At 36.6% G+C, this 19928-nt stretch overlaps 1 protein-coding gene across 6 annotated transcripts in view; it reads right to left on the bottom strand.

Annotated features, from left to right (window-relative positions):
* Positions 1 to 7038: 7038 nt before the first annotated feature.
* Positions 7039 to 19928, bottom strand: part of ZDHHC14 (zinc finger DHHC-type palmitoyltransferase 14) — a 96342-nt gene continuing 83452 nt past the window's right edge. For 4 of the 6 annotated variants that reach the window (XM_048296271.1, XM_048296270.1, XM_048296276.1 and 1 more), the window contains 3 exons: positions 18932 to 19041; positions 16415 to 16517; positions 7039 to 8280 (listed from right to left, as the gene is read on the bottom strand). In XM_048296271.1, the coding sequence (XP_048152228.1) occupies positions 7879 to 8280; positions 16415 to 16517; positions 18932 to 19041 (615 nt within the window). In that variant the 3' untranslated portion in view covers positions 7039 to 7878. The remainder of the gene's footprint in view (positions 8281 to 16414; positions 16518 to 18931; positions 19042 to 19928) is intronic. The other 2 variants (XM_048296273.1, XM_048296275.1) reach the window with 1 other exon arrangement.

The following is a 19928-nucleotide window of genomic DNA, read 5'->3' as shown; positions in this document are numbered from 1 at the left end:
CTCACATTAAGGCTCACCAACTAACGAACTGATATGTACCAAAAAAGAGGTCACAAGATATCTAGACAGCAGGTTGTCAGAATGAATAGGCATCTTACAGAGGAATGTGATGCTACTGAAAGCTCATCCTTGAATTGCACGTATTAGGCTTGCATTTGACATATTTCCAGGAGCATTTTTTGGCACATTGTTCATGTAAGAACTATTTTTTGTATTTTAAAGAAACACAACCTATGAATTCATAAAAGCTAATTCTGACAGATACTAGGTTCTTGGGGTTTTGGGTTATTTTTTCAGCTAAGAAAGAGCACAACTTCAGCAGTATGAACCAGAGGAACAATACAAGTTAGTTGGAAAATCAACCTGTGGTTATATCTACTTTCACAAGCAGTGAGCTTAATATGCAGAGATTTCTGCGGCAAGACATTTGGTTCTGTTCACCTCATGTCCACACTGTTTTGAGGACAGAAACTCTGGACCAGCTCCTGTGAGCATTTGGATTGTATTAGGTATGCTGCTGGAACTTACCTTCTGGTTTATTTTTAATTTAAAAGAAACCTACTTTGTTTTACAAGACTGCTCCATAGAATGGGTCTAAGTGCTAAGCAGAGGTAACAAGAAAACAAATTTCCAAAGTGCATTAAAATACTAATGTGGATACATACACAACCAAAAGCAAGAATAAACTCAGTCCAAGGCATTTATATCCAGAACCTTCTGATTAAGTCTTCTTACTCCTTCCTTGCCCATGTATTCTTTTTCCATAACTTATTTTAGCCAGTAAATGAAATCTTTTAGGGTTTTTTTTCAGTCTGTTTTCCTGTGTGCATGGCCAGTATGTGGAATCTAGAGCAAGCCATCTAATATCAACTGCAGTAATTCTGTTGCTATTGTGCAGTGAAGTCTTGTGACAGAAGTAATAAAAACCAGCATTTTGATTTTTCCCCCTGATTTGTGTAAACTGTTTTTAGTAGCCCTGACTTCCCCTATCAGAAGTTTACTTAAATAATTAAAAAAACAAGGTAAAATGTATTCAGAACATTGATTTACAGAGGGAAGAAAATTTTAGATCTTTGATATAAGAGAGAAAAATATATTCAAGAGTAAGACAAGAATATTAGAAACAGCTGCTACACATGTAATTATGGAATAAAGCATTTAACTTTGTTTTCTTCCTCACATATAACTGCAGTAACACGTGTGTACCTGCTCATGGCAGAGGGGTTGGAACTGGATGATCTTTAACATCCCTTCCAAACCATGTTATGACACTGTGAATACAAAAACAACAGAAGAAATTTGAGATTATTTTTCAATATTTCAATATTTCAATTTCATATATGTAATAAAATAAATACTAAATACCTACTGTTTAGTTAAAAATTAAACACCATTTGTGTTGCAAAAGATCCTTCAATTCAGAACCTGTGGAAACTTTTTTGAACTTTGTTTTTCCATTCAATTTAGGAAGAAAACTAAGATACATTAAATATCTTCTGCATGCTAGAAAATTAGCTGGCCAGCACTACAGAGCATGCTTTTATTTTTCTGTGACCTACATAGAAGGAAACTTAACATTTCACAAAAAAAGAAGTTTGTCTAGCTGTGTCCTTCCCATTGCAACCAATAACCACCATCAACTGCTCCACTACCACAAAGCAGGTAGCAGAGCAGACAGATTAGAAATCCTGTAAGAAATTTTCTATTTATTGCAATGAAGTTGTGGTTTGCCTGCATAACCATAATATCCCTGAATTATCAACTGTTTCCAGCACAAATCCAAAACATAGTCCCATACTAGCTACTATGAAGAACATGAAAGAAATGAACTTTCCCATGTGAACCCATCACGCACTAGCTCTCTCTCTCCTGACAGAAGACACAGGAAGCAGGTCCCAGGACTTTAACAAGTTTGCTACCAAACCCCTCACACTTAGTAACACGCACGTGACAGGAATCACTCACAGGCTTCACACGAGCGCTGCTGTAACAACAGTGCCACCACCTCGGCTGAACTTCTCCCTGTTCTCTGAAGTTCATTCCCTAGCAAGTACAACCTCTAAGCAGTCCAGCTCATTTCCACCTCTGAGCTGGCAGTGCCCAGTCAGATCCCTGCAGATTGCCATGGACAGGCTACAGAGCACAACCCAAAGTGAGATGCTTTTGAGCCTGCTTTTCTCAATTGTAGATGGTGCTTTTAAGAGGAGCTGAAGAAAGGGTACAAGAGTTCTCCTCACATCACAGATCATTTAGCCAAGTTGTTTAAGGTGGTCCCTTCGTGTCCTTTCTGTAACTACACCTAAATACACACAGAATAGTTCCAGCAGCTGTTACCAGTTTTGGATTTGAGGAGATTTAAATTATAGTTGGATTAAACTGAGTTTTGTTTTTCCAGGTTTTCAGAAGTGGCAATGTAACTAAAGTTGGGAAGCGCATAAAATACATCAAGATAACACTGTCATTAATATGTGTTCTTGCCAGTGGAACTGACTTCATTATATATTGTAAAGTAAATATATCTCTATGGGACAGATCTTTCCGGTTTTCAAACCACAAACTGTATTTAGCCTGTAGTCTTAATTTCTATTTGCACACTATTCACAGAAACTCTGACTGAATTCCAGGCTTCATGTTAAATTGGTGAGACTACTACTTAGGAAAACATTTCACTGAAGGGTGAGCAAATTTAATGAAGGAATCACCAAGAAACACCAAACCATACTACACCATTCATTTTCTCAAGGCAATGGCACTTCTGATATGGAAATACAGAATGCTAAAATGATTAACAGTATGGAAATCCAAAATGCTAAAGCAATTGCCATTTTTAACACGGTCATTGTCCTTAGATTCCTGTCAACTTCAAAGGAACCAAGACTTCACCTCTTTTTATATTTACAGATGTATTTTCAAAACAGAAATAGAAAAAGATATTAAGGGAGAGGAGCAACTTGAGGGCAAACTAACTCCACACATTTTCCTTACCATCTTCCTACAATTACTTTCTCTCAGAAGTTGGACCTTATTTTTTTCTGGAATGACTTAGGGAATTTCTCAGAAAAAAAAATTGAATACCAATGAGTAATTGCTGTTGTTTTGGTTTTTTTTTAAATATTGTTTGATCAATATTGACAGCTGTCCTCATTTTCTTTCCCATGAGGCTTTTTTGTTTATACCCCCCTTCCTTTCCCTCCACAGTTTACAGGTAATTCTTCTTTTCTTCTATGTCACCTGCTAATCTCTGTTCTGCTTTCACTCAGTCTTCTCCCTTTCATCTTCTTATTCCTGTCCTCTCTGACCTACCTTAGAAACAAACTCCTATTTAATCTCCTTAGAACATCCAAAACTTAAGTCTCCTCCCAGCTTGCCTTGTTTGTGGTGAACTTTCAAATCATTTAGTTGAATGTTAACAGAGAGTTGCCTTCTGGTGGTGGAACTGAATTGCTTCAACAACTCATAATTAATCTATATATCCACAGGTTTAAACGGCTCACTTAATCTCATGAGCCTTTTGGGAGCCCGGGCAGTGCACTCAGCTGTCAAATTGCAACATCTTTGCAGGCAGGCAATCAAAATCAGGGAGCCCTGACCCAGATGAATCCTGAAAACTAGGACAGCTCTAATTTAAGTGAACTAAATCTACATGCAACTGTCTAAAACACATTTCATTCATATTTTCGGCCTAGGAATATTTGAAAGTGTGTTGAAGCGTACTACTTCATTTCATGCCAGTCCCTGAAACAAGATCATTTGGGCAGCAATTGGCTTTAAACCGAAGACTCAGAACGGCCCATGGTCGAACACACAATGTTCAGCTTCAGAGTACCATTGCTGATAAGGAGGGAAAGGGAGAAAAAGAGTAAGTCAACAAATACATGATGGCAGTTCCAATATAAAATTTAAACCAGAATATAACTGAAGTAAGGACTGGATCCCTCTAAAAAATTGCTGAGTTGCTCTTCAAGCTGTATTGAATTTGGGAACTAAAACACAAATAGAAGTTCACTTTTGCTGGTTCTCCAGTGAAGCCCCTTTGTTTGGGATTTTGAACATTAGGCAACCATTTAGTTACTGTGAACTATTACAATCACCCTACAGACTTAAAAAAAAAAATCTGCATTGCCATAGGTTGGTCATTGCATTTGTAAGACATGCTGCTAAAACATAGGCTCTTTGGGCTTATGAGATCAGTTTGCTTCTTCTGGGAGCATTTACTAGGATCAACTGCAAAGCAGCCAATCTTCCATCTGTAAGATTCTTTTTAAGGAATGCAGAAATACAGCTACCTGTATCATCAGTTAACAGGAAGAGACAAAAAGTTACCAAAGGATGTACTATAATACAAAAATACAGTAACACTCAAACATTTATTATATTACTATTTAACTGGTATGAATATAAAACTCCCTTTCAAGATAGAAATGTCTTTGAGAAAACACATGAATAAAGAGCCTTTAAAAAATTTTATGGAGCACTGTATTTCATTCTACAAACAATATTATATAGACAACAAGAAGGAGAAATATTATTAAAAAAACCAAAGCAGAATAAATATTTTAAATCAGATCAATGAACCAGTTTTTACACATTCAGAAATTTTAGGCTTTTAAGAAAAAAAAAATTTACTCTTCTGAAAATATTAATTTTTATTCTAGATTTATAAATCAAACATGGAAAGAGCTATTTAATAGTAGTATACTGTCACAGAAAAAAAAAAATTGAAAGAACCCTGTGCAGTACTCACAAGGATTATAATTTTGGATCCTTAGTGTGCATGCGCTGTAATCATACTGCAAAGTAAAATTTCAACAATCAAATCTGTAGAGAAGGTGATGAATAAGTTACTTTGCTGACTCATTCCAGATGTATACACAAATTCCAACGAAGGGAGTGCCCACGACTGAACACAGGTGTGATGAAGGTGAGGGGAAGGGACCAAAAACCCGTCAGAGGTACCTTTTTGATCAACCTGCTGCTGAATCACTGCCTGCTGTCAGTCAAAGCTGCAATTACTGATCCAGATGGGTTAGGACTTAGTTCCGAAGCCTTCCAGCAGATGTCCTCGCAAGGCAGGCGTGCCAGGGAGGTTCAAGATGCCACCATTTAAAACAGGAAGATGGGGAGGAAAAGAGACTTAAGACAGGGGTGATATAAATATATAAACGAATTCAAAGTATTCAGTGTATTCGCAAAAGCCAAATTCAAAAACATAGGCAGCACATTTAGAAAATAAGAGTGTCATCTTAAAAACGAAAAGAAAGTCACCTGAATAAGTACGTGTTTGAAGTAGCACATCTGTTCCCACCAATGTTTGGTAATTCTTACACTTCACGTGTAAGCAAAACAGAAGGTTCAAAAAATGGTGAAAAGCATGAGCACAAGGCAAACACCATAAAGACTCTAATCCTGTCTCTCTCCCTTCCATTTTATGTTAAAACTGACACTAATTTTATTGTGCACAGAGCCTTCTTCACTACTCCCTAGTGGCAATGACATACAAATGTCATGAAGTTGGTATTCTTGGAAACATAAAATCCACCAGCTATTGCAGGCAGACTTAAAAAGAACAATTTCCTTAAAATAATCATCCTCATAATGACTTGTACAAATGGAAAGTTTTGATACCACATTAAAAATATTTGACTTGCCCTTCTAAGTATTGAGTAATGCATGCACAGTTAACTACCCACAGACATCTATGAGAGAAGAGAATGATTCATCAAGTACTGGTCTACAAACTCAAAGCTGGGATTCTTTACCCAGGTCTATCAGACCAGTATCTCCAGCCCTCAATCCATTGCCTGCTTTAATGCAGATATTCATGGCTTCATACCTGAGAAGCCACATCAAGGAAAAATGAAATCAGGAAGATGAGCACCACTGACTTCTTCAAGAGAAGACACAGAAGTGCTGAAAACTCATGGCTTACTGAGAGACCAACTGGGACACGTCAGTCATTACACTTTGGCTGGTGGAAAGAACTCTAGACTGTTCCAGCTTCTGGAAAATGCTCGGAGGGTGGCTACAATAGCTGGGACAGAGTTGTCTACCAGAGCTTCTTCAGTGGCTCAAACAACTGGGACAGATTTGTCTGCCAGAGGTTCTTTGGTGGACTCACTATGGCACTCACAAAGCAAAAGCATTGCTATGTTCCACACGCTGAATTAGGTCCAAGCTAACATCATCAATTATAGAAACAGACTGCTTATGAAATCCTACAGGAGCAGGGGTTTTGTCAGTACCTTGTCTGAATCTTCAATAGCATGGGTGAATGATTTTCTGCAGGCTGACTGTTCTCAATTTCAACAACAAAAGTTAAAAGAAAAAAGATTTTTAGCTTGGTGTCAGTGAATGACCATGGTCAACAATATAGAACTGTTACATTTTTTAACTGGTGAATACTTTCATGCCATAGAAACATCAGATAAAACATATTGTGCATGTAGTTTGTCCTAGGAAAAGAAGAATCCAGGTTCCACATCCTGAAAAGCAGGTAAACACAGTATTAAAGCTATTAGTTTTTCAGCTTCTCTTCAGCTGTCACAAAAAAAAATACTTATAAAATTCTCTTTAACCTTTTAGTTGTGTTTTACTTAAGCAAACAAAAAGCACAGAAAAATTCTATGAAATAAAGATTTCCATTTAAAATATCAAAGGACAAATACAAATTAAGAAGGATGGCTGGCTACAGACTATTAATCATTTAAGATTACTTCATTAAGCTCTGTCTTTGTCTTCTTAAATCTTAAGCCACTCACCCTTCAGCCATAGGGTAAGGAACACTGAATTATAGTGCAAGCAGAGGTTAATTCTTCTGTTTCCTGGTAAAGACCTCCTATGGGAACAAATACACATCTCAAACAAAACCATAAAATTGGTGAAGCAATCCTAATTGTAACCAGCTATTCCTCCATAGCTCTAGTTTCATCATGTACACATATTCCAGTCAAATCTTTACAAACTATGGCAACAGGACATGATTTCCCCCTCCTTCCCCAGGAAAACTGTGCAAGGATAACTGTACACGTGTCCACGAAATAGAGGATGTCATTTTATTGGAGGTCCACAGGTAATTGTATCACATTAGGGAGTGGAAGAATCTTGTGGTATGGCACAACACAATACCTCACTTAAACACTTAAACAGAAGGTTAAATGATATGCAACATGATCAAATCAGTAATTCATCATTTCTAGGCACCACTGATCAATTTAAAATAAAATGTCATAAATTGAAAAAATATAGTCCATTAATTTGTTTGTTGTACTGTCTTTAAATCAAACAGCACTTTCAAAGTCACAAATAAAAAAGCAGCACTTTCTCTTAATACCAACACCACTGTAACACATACTGTAGCGTGGCATGCAAATCCACATCTGCAGTCTTTTGTTTTGTTTTGTATTAACAGATGGAATGGTAATTTTCTATCTCAAATATTGGTAGCATAACATGTAAGTGCAGATCATTCTGGCCACAGGTGTGGTAAGCCGTAACAAGTGTGTATTACAAGAGCATAGAATACAGAGCATGACACTTACATCCAAAAATCTCTCTCTTTTGTACTGTACATGGTGTTTGTTACAGGCTGATTTCCAACTCGCTGTACCCAAGCTTCAGGAAACAAAGTTATTGACCTTTTCTGGTTTTATTTAAAAATAAAATGCAGTCACCATCAAAGCACAACCATTAACAACCTGGTCAAAAAAATGCCATAGCTCCATTGAAAAAAATAACTTGTCTTTTTAGTAGACTCCATGATGCGATCAAGTTTCCATTACAGGCATGTTACGAAGCCTTACAGTGGTACTGCAGTGTCAATCCTGTTAAGTATGGATTTGTATTGACACCAGGAAACGGTGTGATGTTCAAAAAAGCTGTTCAAACCGAGCTAAGCTTCACGAGACCACGCACTGAGTCTTCATGCAATGAGTCCTGGCTGGCTAGACTCAGAACGTGCATTGTATGGCTGTGTGTAATAGGACTTCCACTTGGCAGCATCCCAGGGGGTGATGGAGCTTCTTCAGGAGTGAGAAACTGATGGCCTTCGTGCTCCTCTTTTAATGGTATGATGTCTGTCAAACCTGAATCTGATGTGAGATTTGGCATAGAAGATGGTGGTGTCGGTTGCCCTAGAGTTAGACTTGCACAAGGCCCACTGATAGAAGTCTTTCCTGGTAAAGGGAGCTCTTCACTAGTTATGCTTGGCTCACTCTGTAGGAGGGGGGTGGCAGCAGCCTGCAAAACGAATTTAGTGCTCTGAATGCACTGATCTTGGTCACACTGTAGAATGGAAGGGTGTCAAAATCATATAAGGCAAACAAAACAGAGAAAAAAAAGGGAGAATATGGATAAAAAGGTATGGAAAAGAATGGGATGTGAAGAGAGAAAAAGAAAGCCATTAGTAACATTCCATGGTTAGCCACCCAAAAATCCCATTACATGCTGCCCAGGAAAAAAAAGAAAGGCATGCATAACTGAGCCAATGCTTTGGACTATTATCAAACCAAATTATGATAAAGATTTACACTGTTCCTTTAAGGGTTCCTTAAAAAACACTAGGCAATTGTCTTCTTTAAACTGGTCTTCACATGTTAAGAATTAACCTACCACAGAAATTTTTCAGAACAAGAATTCTTTTGACACAGATGACCTTGTAAAGATACAGTTAGTAATAAAGCCTCCACGAGCAAAAATTTTTTCCCCTCACAATTGAATACATTATATATACATTCTAGAGAATGTCCTCCACTATACTCCATACTCTAGAGGATGTGTACAAACCAGGCAGCACCGCAAATGCATCGAGATCAACCTTAATGATTTTTAGGCTGTTTCTTGATTAATCCTGACAATGTGACAAATCAAGGTACAAACCACAAGTTTTCTGGCAAGCACTGTCTCAATAACAAACCAAATTCGGCATTATATAAATCCAATTAAGCTCAGTCAGTGTTACCAGAAATGGGTTTTTTTGGCTCTACCCCATTCCTAAGATCTGTTTATACAAAATTGCAACTCATTCCTTGAGATGACAAGACAGGTATGTGTTTCAGTAGTGTCCAGCTAGCTAAATGGGTAGTATACCCACTGCCAAATTAAGTCTCTTTAACATGAATTGGCATGATTTTTAAGAGCTTCTAAGGAAAAAATACTTAATTCATAGCCTGATCAGTTATAACACTGCAGTTTTCAAAAATCTTGTTAGATTCATTTGCCATAGTACTGTTCTGTTGGGTAAGAAAAACACTACAATCAGTAAATACAGCTACAAATGCAATAAAGGACATTTGGAGGCAAGCAAGGAGAATGAAATATATATCCAGAGGTAAGACTATGCCTATGCACTGTTGTTATTTCAAGTATTCTGTTAAGGCAATGTGTTCTGCTCTATGCCTGACATTTTAGATTTATATCAAATTACTACGTATTACAAATCCATCATCTGTTCAGATACTCCTGATCATAACCATTGTTACTAACATTATAGCAATTTCCTAAAATGCCCATTTGAGTTTAATAAGCCACTGTGACATACTCTCTGAAAACCCATGGGAAGACTTTTGCCTCCTTTACTGTATGATGAAAACCATGACCAACAATGCTTCCTCTGATATTTTAGGGTTCTCCAATTCACCACTGAATAGCTTAATAATGGATGCACACACCTTACATTCAGCAATTGTGCAAGCAGACTACTTGGTCATAATAGATAGGTAGTGTTTAAAACGTCTAAGTGGTTCAGGACTCCCAGACCAATTATTTTTTGACAGGCAGAAGCTCAATCCTTACTCAGTTACATATTTCCAAGACTTCTGCTTTCAGAAAGATAAAAGGACTGACCTCCTGTTACATAAATTGAGTTCATATAAATTGCAAGCAATCTTCCCCCCACAAAATGATGAACAGTCCCAGCCAAACAATTGAACTAGTTCCCTATCATTTCAGAGGGATTACTCACAGGCTTAAAGCCATAACCTTGCTTAAGTACCTTACTAAGAAGAAAACTGTCAGCATCTTTTGAAGTAGAGCTTTCAATTAGTAATTCAGTGTGAATAACTCATTCTTGATTAATATCCTGTTATTCATGCCTGCTTATTTAAATTAGAACTTCAACCAACCTTACTATGCAGACCTTAAAAATATGTTAACTGAATTTTCATACTTCAAAAAGACCGGCAAAACCTATTTTTTCTGGAAGGCAGTAGCCAAAGAACAAATTAAATAACAAAGGAATGCTTATAACCACTGGGGTACACTGAAAACAAATAATGTTAGCAGCTGACTTACTGCTTTAGTGAACCTTCAGCTCTGATCTTCAAAAGGAAATCATTAATGCGTTCCAGGCAATACAAGTACACAGCTTTATATTAGCTGAAGATAATTTACTTGAACTCATTGTATAGCCTGAATTAATTTTCTTCTTACAGAACTCTACTGCATTTCAATTAAATCAATATCGGAAAGATAAAGTAGCCTCATAAAGCTCCATTAAATAGTGTTATAAACTTCTTCAGGTGCTGTATATCTCTTCTTCATTTTCCATGCACTTGTCACTTCCCTAAAGCCTCTCCTTTGACTTAGATAAATTTCAGGTTTTCTTTTTCTTGTCTGCTTAACAGTGATTGGCACAAAATCCTTAGGAAAATACAGGCTGTAAAGAGCTTTCAAAAGTGAACTAGTGCAGGGTCTAAGCCAGAAAAAGTACGTGTGTTCTATGAGGCTCTCAGAAACATCTGATAAAAACAGCACATAATACACAGGTAGACTATTTTTAAGTCTAAACAGCCAACACATTTCCTTTCCAACAAGGAAATCAGATTTGTTTATAGGGTTGGCATGGTGGTTTTTCCTCGATTCTGTTATTTCACTCTTGACTGAATGAAATTTAGGGCAGGAAGTCTTAGCTGCTACTAATCACATGAATTATCCAACACCAGAATTTAAAATGAAACAAAAAAGCCTATGATTGTAACAAAAAGGAAGCTAAGCATTGAAATCTAAGTAACTAAAAACCTACTGTAAAAATTATTCCACCAGTATCTTCTTATTTCAAATATGCTGATTTTTTCACTTAAAATTTCCACTGTTTCAATGAAACAGCAGATTCTGAAGGTAAGATAAGTTTTAGTAAGTTCTACAAGTACAGAAGTTCAACTAAATATATGCAAAGAAATTTTTAGATAGCTACTTATTTCCACATAAAAAGGCACAAATTAAAGCAAATTGAACAACACCTTAGAATTCTGTGTTTATTTCACAAGTAATAAATACAAACTAAGGGAAAATATTTTTCTTTTTTTCTGAAGAAAATGTGTTTTTTCTAAGCTACACAGAAAATACATGATAACATTGTTGTACATAGCAATATATTTTTCACACTTCTAAATGTGATTATTTTGAAATAATCAAAATTTTTTACTTTAAATATTAAATAAGCTTAGTTAAAAATTTCCTAAATGCTAGTAACATTCAAGAATTGTCACAGTTCTCAGAAGATGGAGAAAAGCAGGTTGAATAGTCTCAATCTCTGAATAAAGTACAAACAACACGGAGTTCAGAGGAGGCTTACAGTGCTATGAAGTTACAGGATGGATGCTGAAATACCAAGTTCTGGATACAGCAAATGGGTAAAGAGTGCAGGGACAAAGCTGTGTAACTGTTACCAACAGGTGTAGGATTTCACAATCAAAATCAACGTACTGTGGATATTGTGCAACAACTGAACCACAAACCCCACCAAGTCAATGGCTCCACTATCAAGTAGCACAGTGCATGAGGAGCAGATCTATGAAGGGAAACACTTCTGAAACCAAACGGGAAACTACACTTGGCCCAGAGATTTTTCTTCAGATTGGACACTGTTTGTTTTTATGGACTAAAAGTCTATGAATGCTTAGAGCAACTTGGGTGCATTCCACAGGGGTATCTCCTAAAATAAATCTAGTTCATGTGCTCTGACATTGCTCTGAGATGTGAATAAAAATGCAGTAAACATGCACTGCCAAAAGAATTGCTCCTAAAACATATCTCAACCCAAAGTGAAATGCTGAAATTGATTTACTTGCATGGGCCTGTAACCCATAACTTTTCACTGTGAAATAAAATGCATTAATGAAAAACCTCTATCAACCTTGACTGTAGTAATGTTGACTTGGTAAGAGCCCTGAGTTCTGTTTTGGGCATCTGGGAAGTACATCAGTAAATGTGCAAGGACACACACTCGCGAAACTCCCAGCAAAATGGGACTGCGGCCCTTGCCGATCCTGCTACTGTCATGACAGAAATACTCCTAATAATGAAAATATGAAAAGCAAAGGAAAAAGTATGCTAGGATGGTCAGAGTTAATGTTTCCTGGGTCAGCTGGATCTATTTCTATATCAGTAACAGAAATACTTAAGTGAACATGTGGGAGAGGACCTTCCTCCACTTATCACTGGTAATAAATGTTGTGCAGGCACTACAGTTCCTACAATTTTCAGTAGTACATATATGTAAGAAAACACTTTAAAGAATTTGCATCCAGGAAAGGAAATGGAGAATTAGAAACAAGAGAATCTGGTACACAAGGAACTACATATACACTGAAGAAGAGATGTCTAGGAATGCAGGAATACAAAAAAATTTCTTAAAAACGAGGAAATAAACCTGTCCTGACACAGAGCCAGATAGAAGCAAAGTCTATAACTTTATAAGGCATTAGAGAATTCCTAGAGACATCATAGTAAATATAAACCAAACTAATTCCTCTAAAAAACTTCATGGATTGAGATAAGATTCTGTGTTTCCTCTCAATGGACTACACTGAAGAATAAAATACCCTGTATCAAACCCCAAGAATCAACTCCAGCTTTTAAGAGAAAATTAAGTACTACAGTAGTGCAGATCCAAGCAGTGGTAACTAATGGGTTTATGGTGAAGTAAGAACATTTTTCAGAACACAAAGCAAAAAAAACTTTAAAATGAAAGAGAAGGAATAAATTACAGAGAAAATTATTATTTCATAATGGGTGAGATACTGTGCTTCATAAAAAAAAATCCTTAGGAATAAGGAAAACAGTTGGGCAATCAAACTAATGATGAGCTCATAAAAATAACCAGCAATAAAATGCAATAGGGAAATACTTTGGAAATAGCGAGATCTACAGATTATGATCTCCAAGTGACCATGCTTTTCATGCGGATAAGGATATTAAGAAGTTGGCTAATGAATTTACCAGACTAATTTCAAATTATATTGGAAAAGAAATTAAAACCACCGGGAATGCAGCAGGAAAATAATTGTATGTGCTTCCAGCCTTCGTGGAAGTAAGTATAGATCCAGCTTTTAGTAAAACAAGGCAGATACTACAAAGAAAACATGAGAAAAACCTCTTCTACAAAGATCTGGAAAAAACCCAAAATCACAGTATGGGTTTATCAAGCACTGATTATAGAACAACTCTGACTTTCTGAGATTGTTACTAACCGGGTCACTACCACGAGTAGGGTAGATCCTGTATGAAATATTCAAAGTCTCAGAAGCAAACTTACCACAACAGCTGTTAAATACAAAGAGTGCCCCACAACTGGTATCCTGAACAAGAGATAATGTATTGCACTGGAAAGCAGGATTAGCAACTTTACACTTAGCCTGAAATTTATTTTGAACTTAATTGCAAAAATGAGGCTATGCTAAAAGATTTATTAATATAAATGAAAGCAAAATATTATACTAAGCAACCCACAGAGATTTAATGAGGGACGAGACTCACTGAGTGAAGCACAAGAATTCTATTTAGAAAGCCACAAATCACTGAGTCCCACAAGGAGCTGCTGAGGGAGCTGGGGTTGTTTAGCCTGGAGAAGATGAGGCTCAGGAAAGACCTCATCACTCTCTACAGCTCCCTGAAAGGAAGGTGTAGCCAGGTGAGGGCTGGGCTCTTCTCCCAGGCAAGCAGATATAGGACAAGAGGACATTGTCTCAAGCTGCACCAGGGGAGGTTTAGGTTGGACATCCAGAAGAAGCTCTTCGGAGAAGGGGTGACTGGGCATTGCAATGGGCTGCCCAGGGAGGCTGGTGGAGTCACCATCCCTGGAGGTGTTTAAGAAAAGGCTGGATGTGGCACTCAGCACCATGGTCTAGTTGACAAGGTGGTGTTTGGTCACAGGTTGGACTTGATCTCAAAGGTCTTTTCCAATGTAGCTGATTCTGTAGAAGACTTGAGGGAAGAAAAGGATTTAAAGAAGGAAGGAATAAGAGAAGACAAGTGTGAAAGAATATGCTCATTCAAATCTTTATTTTATATCAATGGTGAGGAGAGACATTTTAGCACACTATGTGGATAAAGCAGGGTAACATCTAGACATGAAGACTTGATGTAATGCATTCCAGAATAAAATCAAGAGAGACACACCACAAAGGTGTGCTGAAATACACTTCAGACTTCTAGTAATTTACTTCTTGTAATCAAAAGCATTAAGCTTGCTATGATAGTATAAATATCTCACATGATATACAAACGGCCAAGCTTTTGCCATTTGAAAAGTACTGTGGTCTATGGCTAGGATCTACATATGCTCCTTAACGTCAAGGAATTTCACTTTGACCTTATCTGAAATTGTAATAATACTGGCTGCAGTACCAGATACATCCCCTTCAACAGGGAAGGGAAAATAGTGTTAGAGAAACTGGTAAACAAAGCAGGTCTTTAACAGTTTGCAACAAAACTCAAGGGAGAAATTTTAATGCTGGTAGTCAGCAGCCATTAAAAACCAACCGGTCTTGGATACAGACCAAGAGAAAAATGGCATTACAGTCTTAAAAGATATTCCTCCAAACCAAACAAGACATATTACATTTTTCAAGCCTTTTCTAAGAGGTCATTTTCAGAAGTGAAATCTGCACATTTCCTAGTAACTCTGATAACTCTTAAAGAACCCAGATTTTTCCCAGCTCATGTGGTGTGGTGCTCTAGGATATAAGATGAGATCTTTGAAGAATTCGTGCAATTAGAGGTATTACACTCTAAAATCATAACAGCTACCTGTTTGACTTCAATCAATACCATACCAGATTTCTCCATTTCCAGAGACAGGCAATTTTATACCACACTGGCAAAGATTTTCTCATTAATATCTAGGAATAATGATAGTGTCTAAATTCTTGCAATGATAAGGCAATTTAATGCCATGGACACATTGTGGGTTTACGATCCTCACAAACAAGAAGCTTTGACAGAGTCAGAAAGTTTGGGTAATCCCTGAAAGACCTCAGCCCATTTCTAATGTTCGCCTTCTCTCTTTTTTATTTTCCAAACTCCCTTTTCTCTCTTCAGAGTTATAGTATTTTGAGTAAAATTTACACAGAACATTACCTTGTTCTGCTCAACTGCACCTCAGAAGATTCAGACTTAATACCTTGTCTCTAATACATTTTCTTATTAAGGAGACTAATAAATCTATTTAATCCTCAAAACATTAAGTAAAACCAGCTTAGGAACTACAGCAAAATTTTTATATCACTTTATCAGTGACACTAAAACTAATCTGTCTGGGAAGAGTGAGTCTTTTCTTCTTTTGTTCAAAAGAAAGTCTGAATTATGACAAAGGCCTTGTGGCTTCCTCTTTTTTGGCAGAGGGAGGGTATCCGTAACTCATGACTTCTTTGACAAAGTCTTAGAACCCCATACTATGAAGATATGTGGACAATTCAGGAATAGGCACATATGCAAGATGGTTGCTTTCAGAAAAAGATCTCTTTACAGTTATTCTCCTCTTCTTGGCACTGGTAATCCTATCTTCAATTATGATAGCCAATGCTACCAGCAAAAAACCAAAGTAAATACTATTGGCACAGTTTCAAAGATGTTTAAAAGCTTTTGTTGTAACAATCCAGTTGCCATTTTTTGTTCATTTAAAGTTCAGAGTCCTCCTGCTCTTTCTTCAAAATACTTCTCCCCTAGAAACTCCTCTTTGTTCATCTTTGCTTTATAAAACACATTAGACTATGCAAAACCGCAGTGTACAAGCAAAGAAGGAAACAGAGTACGAAGAAAGTGTCACACAAAATAACAATTAGCTGGAAAATGACGAACCAGAGCAAGTCCACGATACTTGAATATTCCAGTTCAAAACACAGTAGGTGTCAACAGCAAAAGTCAAAATGCCAGTATATTCAATAAATCAACAGCGTAGAAAAGCCTCTTTTTTTTTTTTAAGAATCCATGAGCAATAACTATTACACCGTGTGCAACGTACATTCAAAAGAGCCTTGGATTTTGGTGTTTTTTTTTTTCTTTACTGTTATTAAACAACTCATTCCACCCAGTGTGTCAGCTGTATCCAGTTAGTTATTACTTGATTAGTTCACATGAAAGTGGAGAAGAAAAACATTCACAGGAATCTTGATGAACAACACTATGGGATGATTCCTACCATGTTGCTCTGAGATTGTGTGGCCCCGTACATGGTAATTCCATTTGATGGTCCTGCTAATTGCGGTGTATCTGGCTGTATAAATCCTCTTCTGTCAATTAAGCTACAGAATAATCACAATTAAGGAAAAGTATTAGAGACATTGCTGATCAATAACTATCTCCTCTCAATAAAAAGAAAAACTTTCTATCGTACAACAGACCTTAATACCTCACCAATACCTTCAGATGTCCCCTTTTAGTCAAGTGAAGTATTAGACTTCATTTTCTACTCACCAGTAAAGTACTTGTTCCTTGTGATCCTGCCTGTCATATAATCATATGCACTGCTACTTTTTTTGATTTTTATCACAGACAATAGACTTAGAAGCTTACCAGCAGATACCACAAAAACAAAGAATTTTAAACCGCAGGTGAAAAAACAAATTATGAAATTTACTAGGGCACTTTGATTCAGCACCTCTTTTAAAGGTTCTTTTTTTTACCAGCTTTCACATCTAAACTGAAACTACTTAATCACAAAATTTAGCAAGAATGAAGAAGAGTTCATACTTCTTTCTGACAGACAACTTAACTTGTTAGGTGTTTCATGACAGCTACTTAACACTGCTTATAGTGCTGCACTGTGCTTACTGAAGTGATGCACTCATAAAATCTCTTATTTCTAAGAAAATGCTTTGTGGAGAAATTACTAAATGTAAGTAAAAATCTGCGAAATATTATCAACAAATTGAATTGAATGAAATAATCCAACCTAGTTAAAGATTAAAGATGCTTAAAGAAGTTATATGATTTGTTGTATCAGAATATTGGTTAGACCTATGCTGACAGCCATTGATCAAATTAAGATTTGAAAGTAACTGTTGAGGACATGTAAAATACATTCTGAATTTGCTAGCACAGGTTTAAAAATGATAAATGATGTTTAACAGAAGTGAGAAAAGTTTTGATTATTTACAGATCCTCTCTTCATCTGCATTCCACACTCAAAGGCACTTGAACATTTTGAATTTCAAGATGAAATTGCTGGTAAGCCACTTTTCCAGAATTTAAGGAAAAAAAAAAATTAGTGACTTGGGACACAGCTGAGATTAAAAGTAAAAGAAGCAAGCTTCTAATTTACACGTTACAGTCAGTAAGTTTTTCCCCTTGGTCACAAAGTACCTCCCTGCAGAACCTCTATATATATATATGTCAGTGTCTAAATAAGTAATGTTGCTTCATGGAATTTAGGAAAAAATGCACAAACTCTGCTAAAACACAGGAGCCAGTGCCAGTCTGGTCCACTCGTGTTGCTATTTGCCTAATACCCTATTTCATATACTGAGAAACATGACGTAGTTTTAATAAAGATTTCCATTTGGAACCAAAAGAATTTGAAGCATGCCATTGAGCTTGCGTGTCACATACTTTAATCAAAAGCAAAATGGCAGAATTAAAAGGTTGGCTTCAGGCAACATCCATACAGAGAAGGAAGCAGAGACAGGGCTATTCACTCTCACCAGGGGCAACTCAGTATGTGGAAATCTCTATTCTGTTGTTTCCTCTTTAGGAAATGATGTCAGTCTCCCCCATAGAACTCTGACCGCTCATAGAAGAACCACCTCTGACATTGCTGACAGCAAATCCAGAAATCCCACTCCAATTAAACACCTGAGCCACTGGACCATAAAGTCATTTACCTTCTTTCTTCTTGATAGTTCAGATTCGTAACTATGCAATTCCAGGCAAAGCAAAACGTACCAACCAATGAGAAGGCCATAAAATTATCTGCAAGTTGTCTGCCCCTCTCTACAGTGAAACTGGGCCTCTACTGTCTATGTAGTACATGAACTGTCTAATCACTGAGCACAGGAATAAGAAAATAATTTCTCCAGTTGCCAGTGTTATTTCTCTAGTCTCAGCTCTGTACTACATTTTCTCCAACCTTAAATATATAAATATTTCAGATTTCCAAAGGTGAAAATGTATTCAGCAAAACTTAATCCATTATGCATTCTTTGGAATTGCTTTGCTGGAAGACCACCAATATCAGTTTAATGTATATATGTTAACAGTATTAAATAAAAAATAAAAAAATAGACTATTTAAATAAAACTTTTCAGAGTGAAAAGACAAAAATCAACAATTATCAAGCTAGTTGTAGACTTAAGGTCCAACTCATGTCACATTTGTTAGATATGTAGAAGTTTCATAAACTTCCAGGTTGACCTTCATGTAACAGATAACTACCAGAAATCTTTTATTGCTATAAGCTATTAACTTCAGTGGTGAAAGTTCAAACAACAAACAAGCTTGTTTTCATTTCAGACGTAATTTTACAGGATTTTATCACTAACTTAAGTTTAACCACAATTTACCAACTTATCTCTTTACCACTGAAGAAAAACTTAAAGCTTCTAATGGATACTAATCCAAAACTTTCATTTTGTTGAGTAAACTCAAAGAATCAAAAATAATTTTTTCATCAATAATCACATGGCTTCATCTATGCTAACAATACTTCTGATATTCTTACCTTGGAGAGAGGGGCCCACAGAGCGCAGCACAGCAATTAGTAAAGATGTTGCCGTAACTGTAGGGATTATAGTTTTCTTTACCTCTTTTATTTGACCATGATCCTTTAATCTAAAGAGATATGAACAATACGCATCACATGTAATACGATACAGAAAATGGCTGTGAGAAATTAAGGTTGCAATATGCTACTTGCAGAAGAGACCACAGAAAACCCATAATGACACTTTCCAAACAACTTAAGAGTTTTGGGCTATTATGAAGGCTGGACCCTACGAGCACATGCTTGACCTCCACAGATGCAGACAACCCACAATCTGAAGGGATCAATATACTCAAAGCAGGAATTTCAGCATCTAAACATAATGGTCTAAGTTCAATTTTATAAATATTATAGCATGTTTTACAGAAGAGGCTCAATTGCAACATACTATTAAAGCCAGCAATAGAGCACTTTTCCGTACTCCTGGGCAAGTTTTCAAGCTGCGTAGCATCACACAACATTATCTTCCCTAAAGTTCACAAATGGCTCTAAAATATTGTAAAGCAAATGCAGCCATTGCTATCTTTTACTGCATATTACATTTTCCCTCAGCTAGTTTGCTCTTCTGTTTGTGAGATACTTGAGAGCCTGAGTAAAATGTCTTGCTGTATTCAATTGGGAATTTATGTTTTAAATTTAACTACTGAACAGTTTACTTGATATTCAGACATGTTCCACTGCTGCAGCTCCCTATCTATCTTATAACAATCCAAAAGAGACATTTATTTGAGGGAAGTGGGTGGAAGCACTCTAAGTCCATTTAGAGAGACAATCTTCGCATAAACCGTGGAATAACCAAGTAGCTCATCTGTTTTATTAACAAGGCAGATTTCTTTTAAGTCAGGCTACTTGCCCTGATACTTGATGCTGAGGCACAATTCATTTTGACCCTGCTTGGGAAGTGTTTTTCTGGTTGATTGATATTTAGTGTAAGATTTATAATTTTAACTGTGAC

This window comes from Corvus hawaiiensis, chromosome 3 (assembly GCF_020740725.1).
Source record: "Corvus hawaiiensis isolate bCorHaw1 chromosome 3, bCorHaw1.pri.cur, whole genome shotgun sequence".
Lineage (NCBI taxonomy): Eukaryota > Metazoa > Chordata > Aves > Passeriformes > Corvidae > Corvus > Corvus hawaiiensis.
The sequence above is the reverse complement of the archived record's forward strand: the minus strand, read 5'-3'. Positions and strand labels throughout refer to the sequence as shown.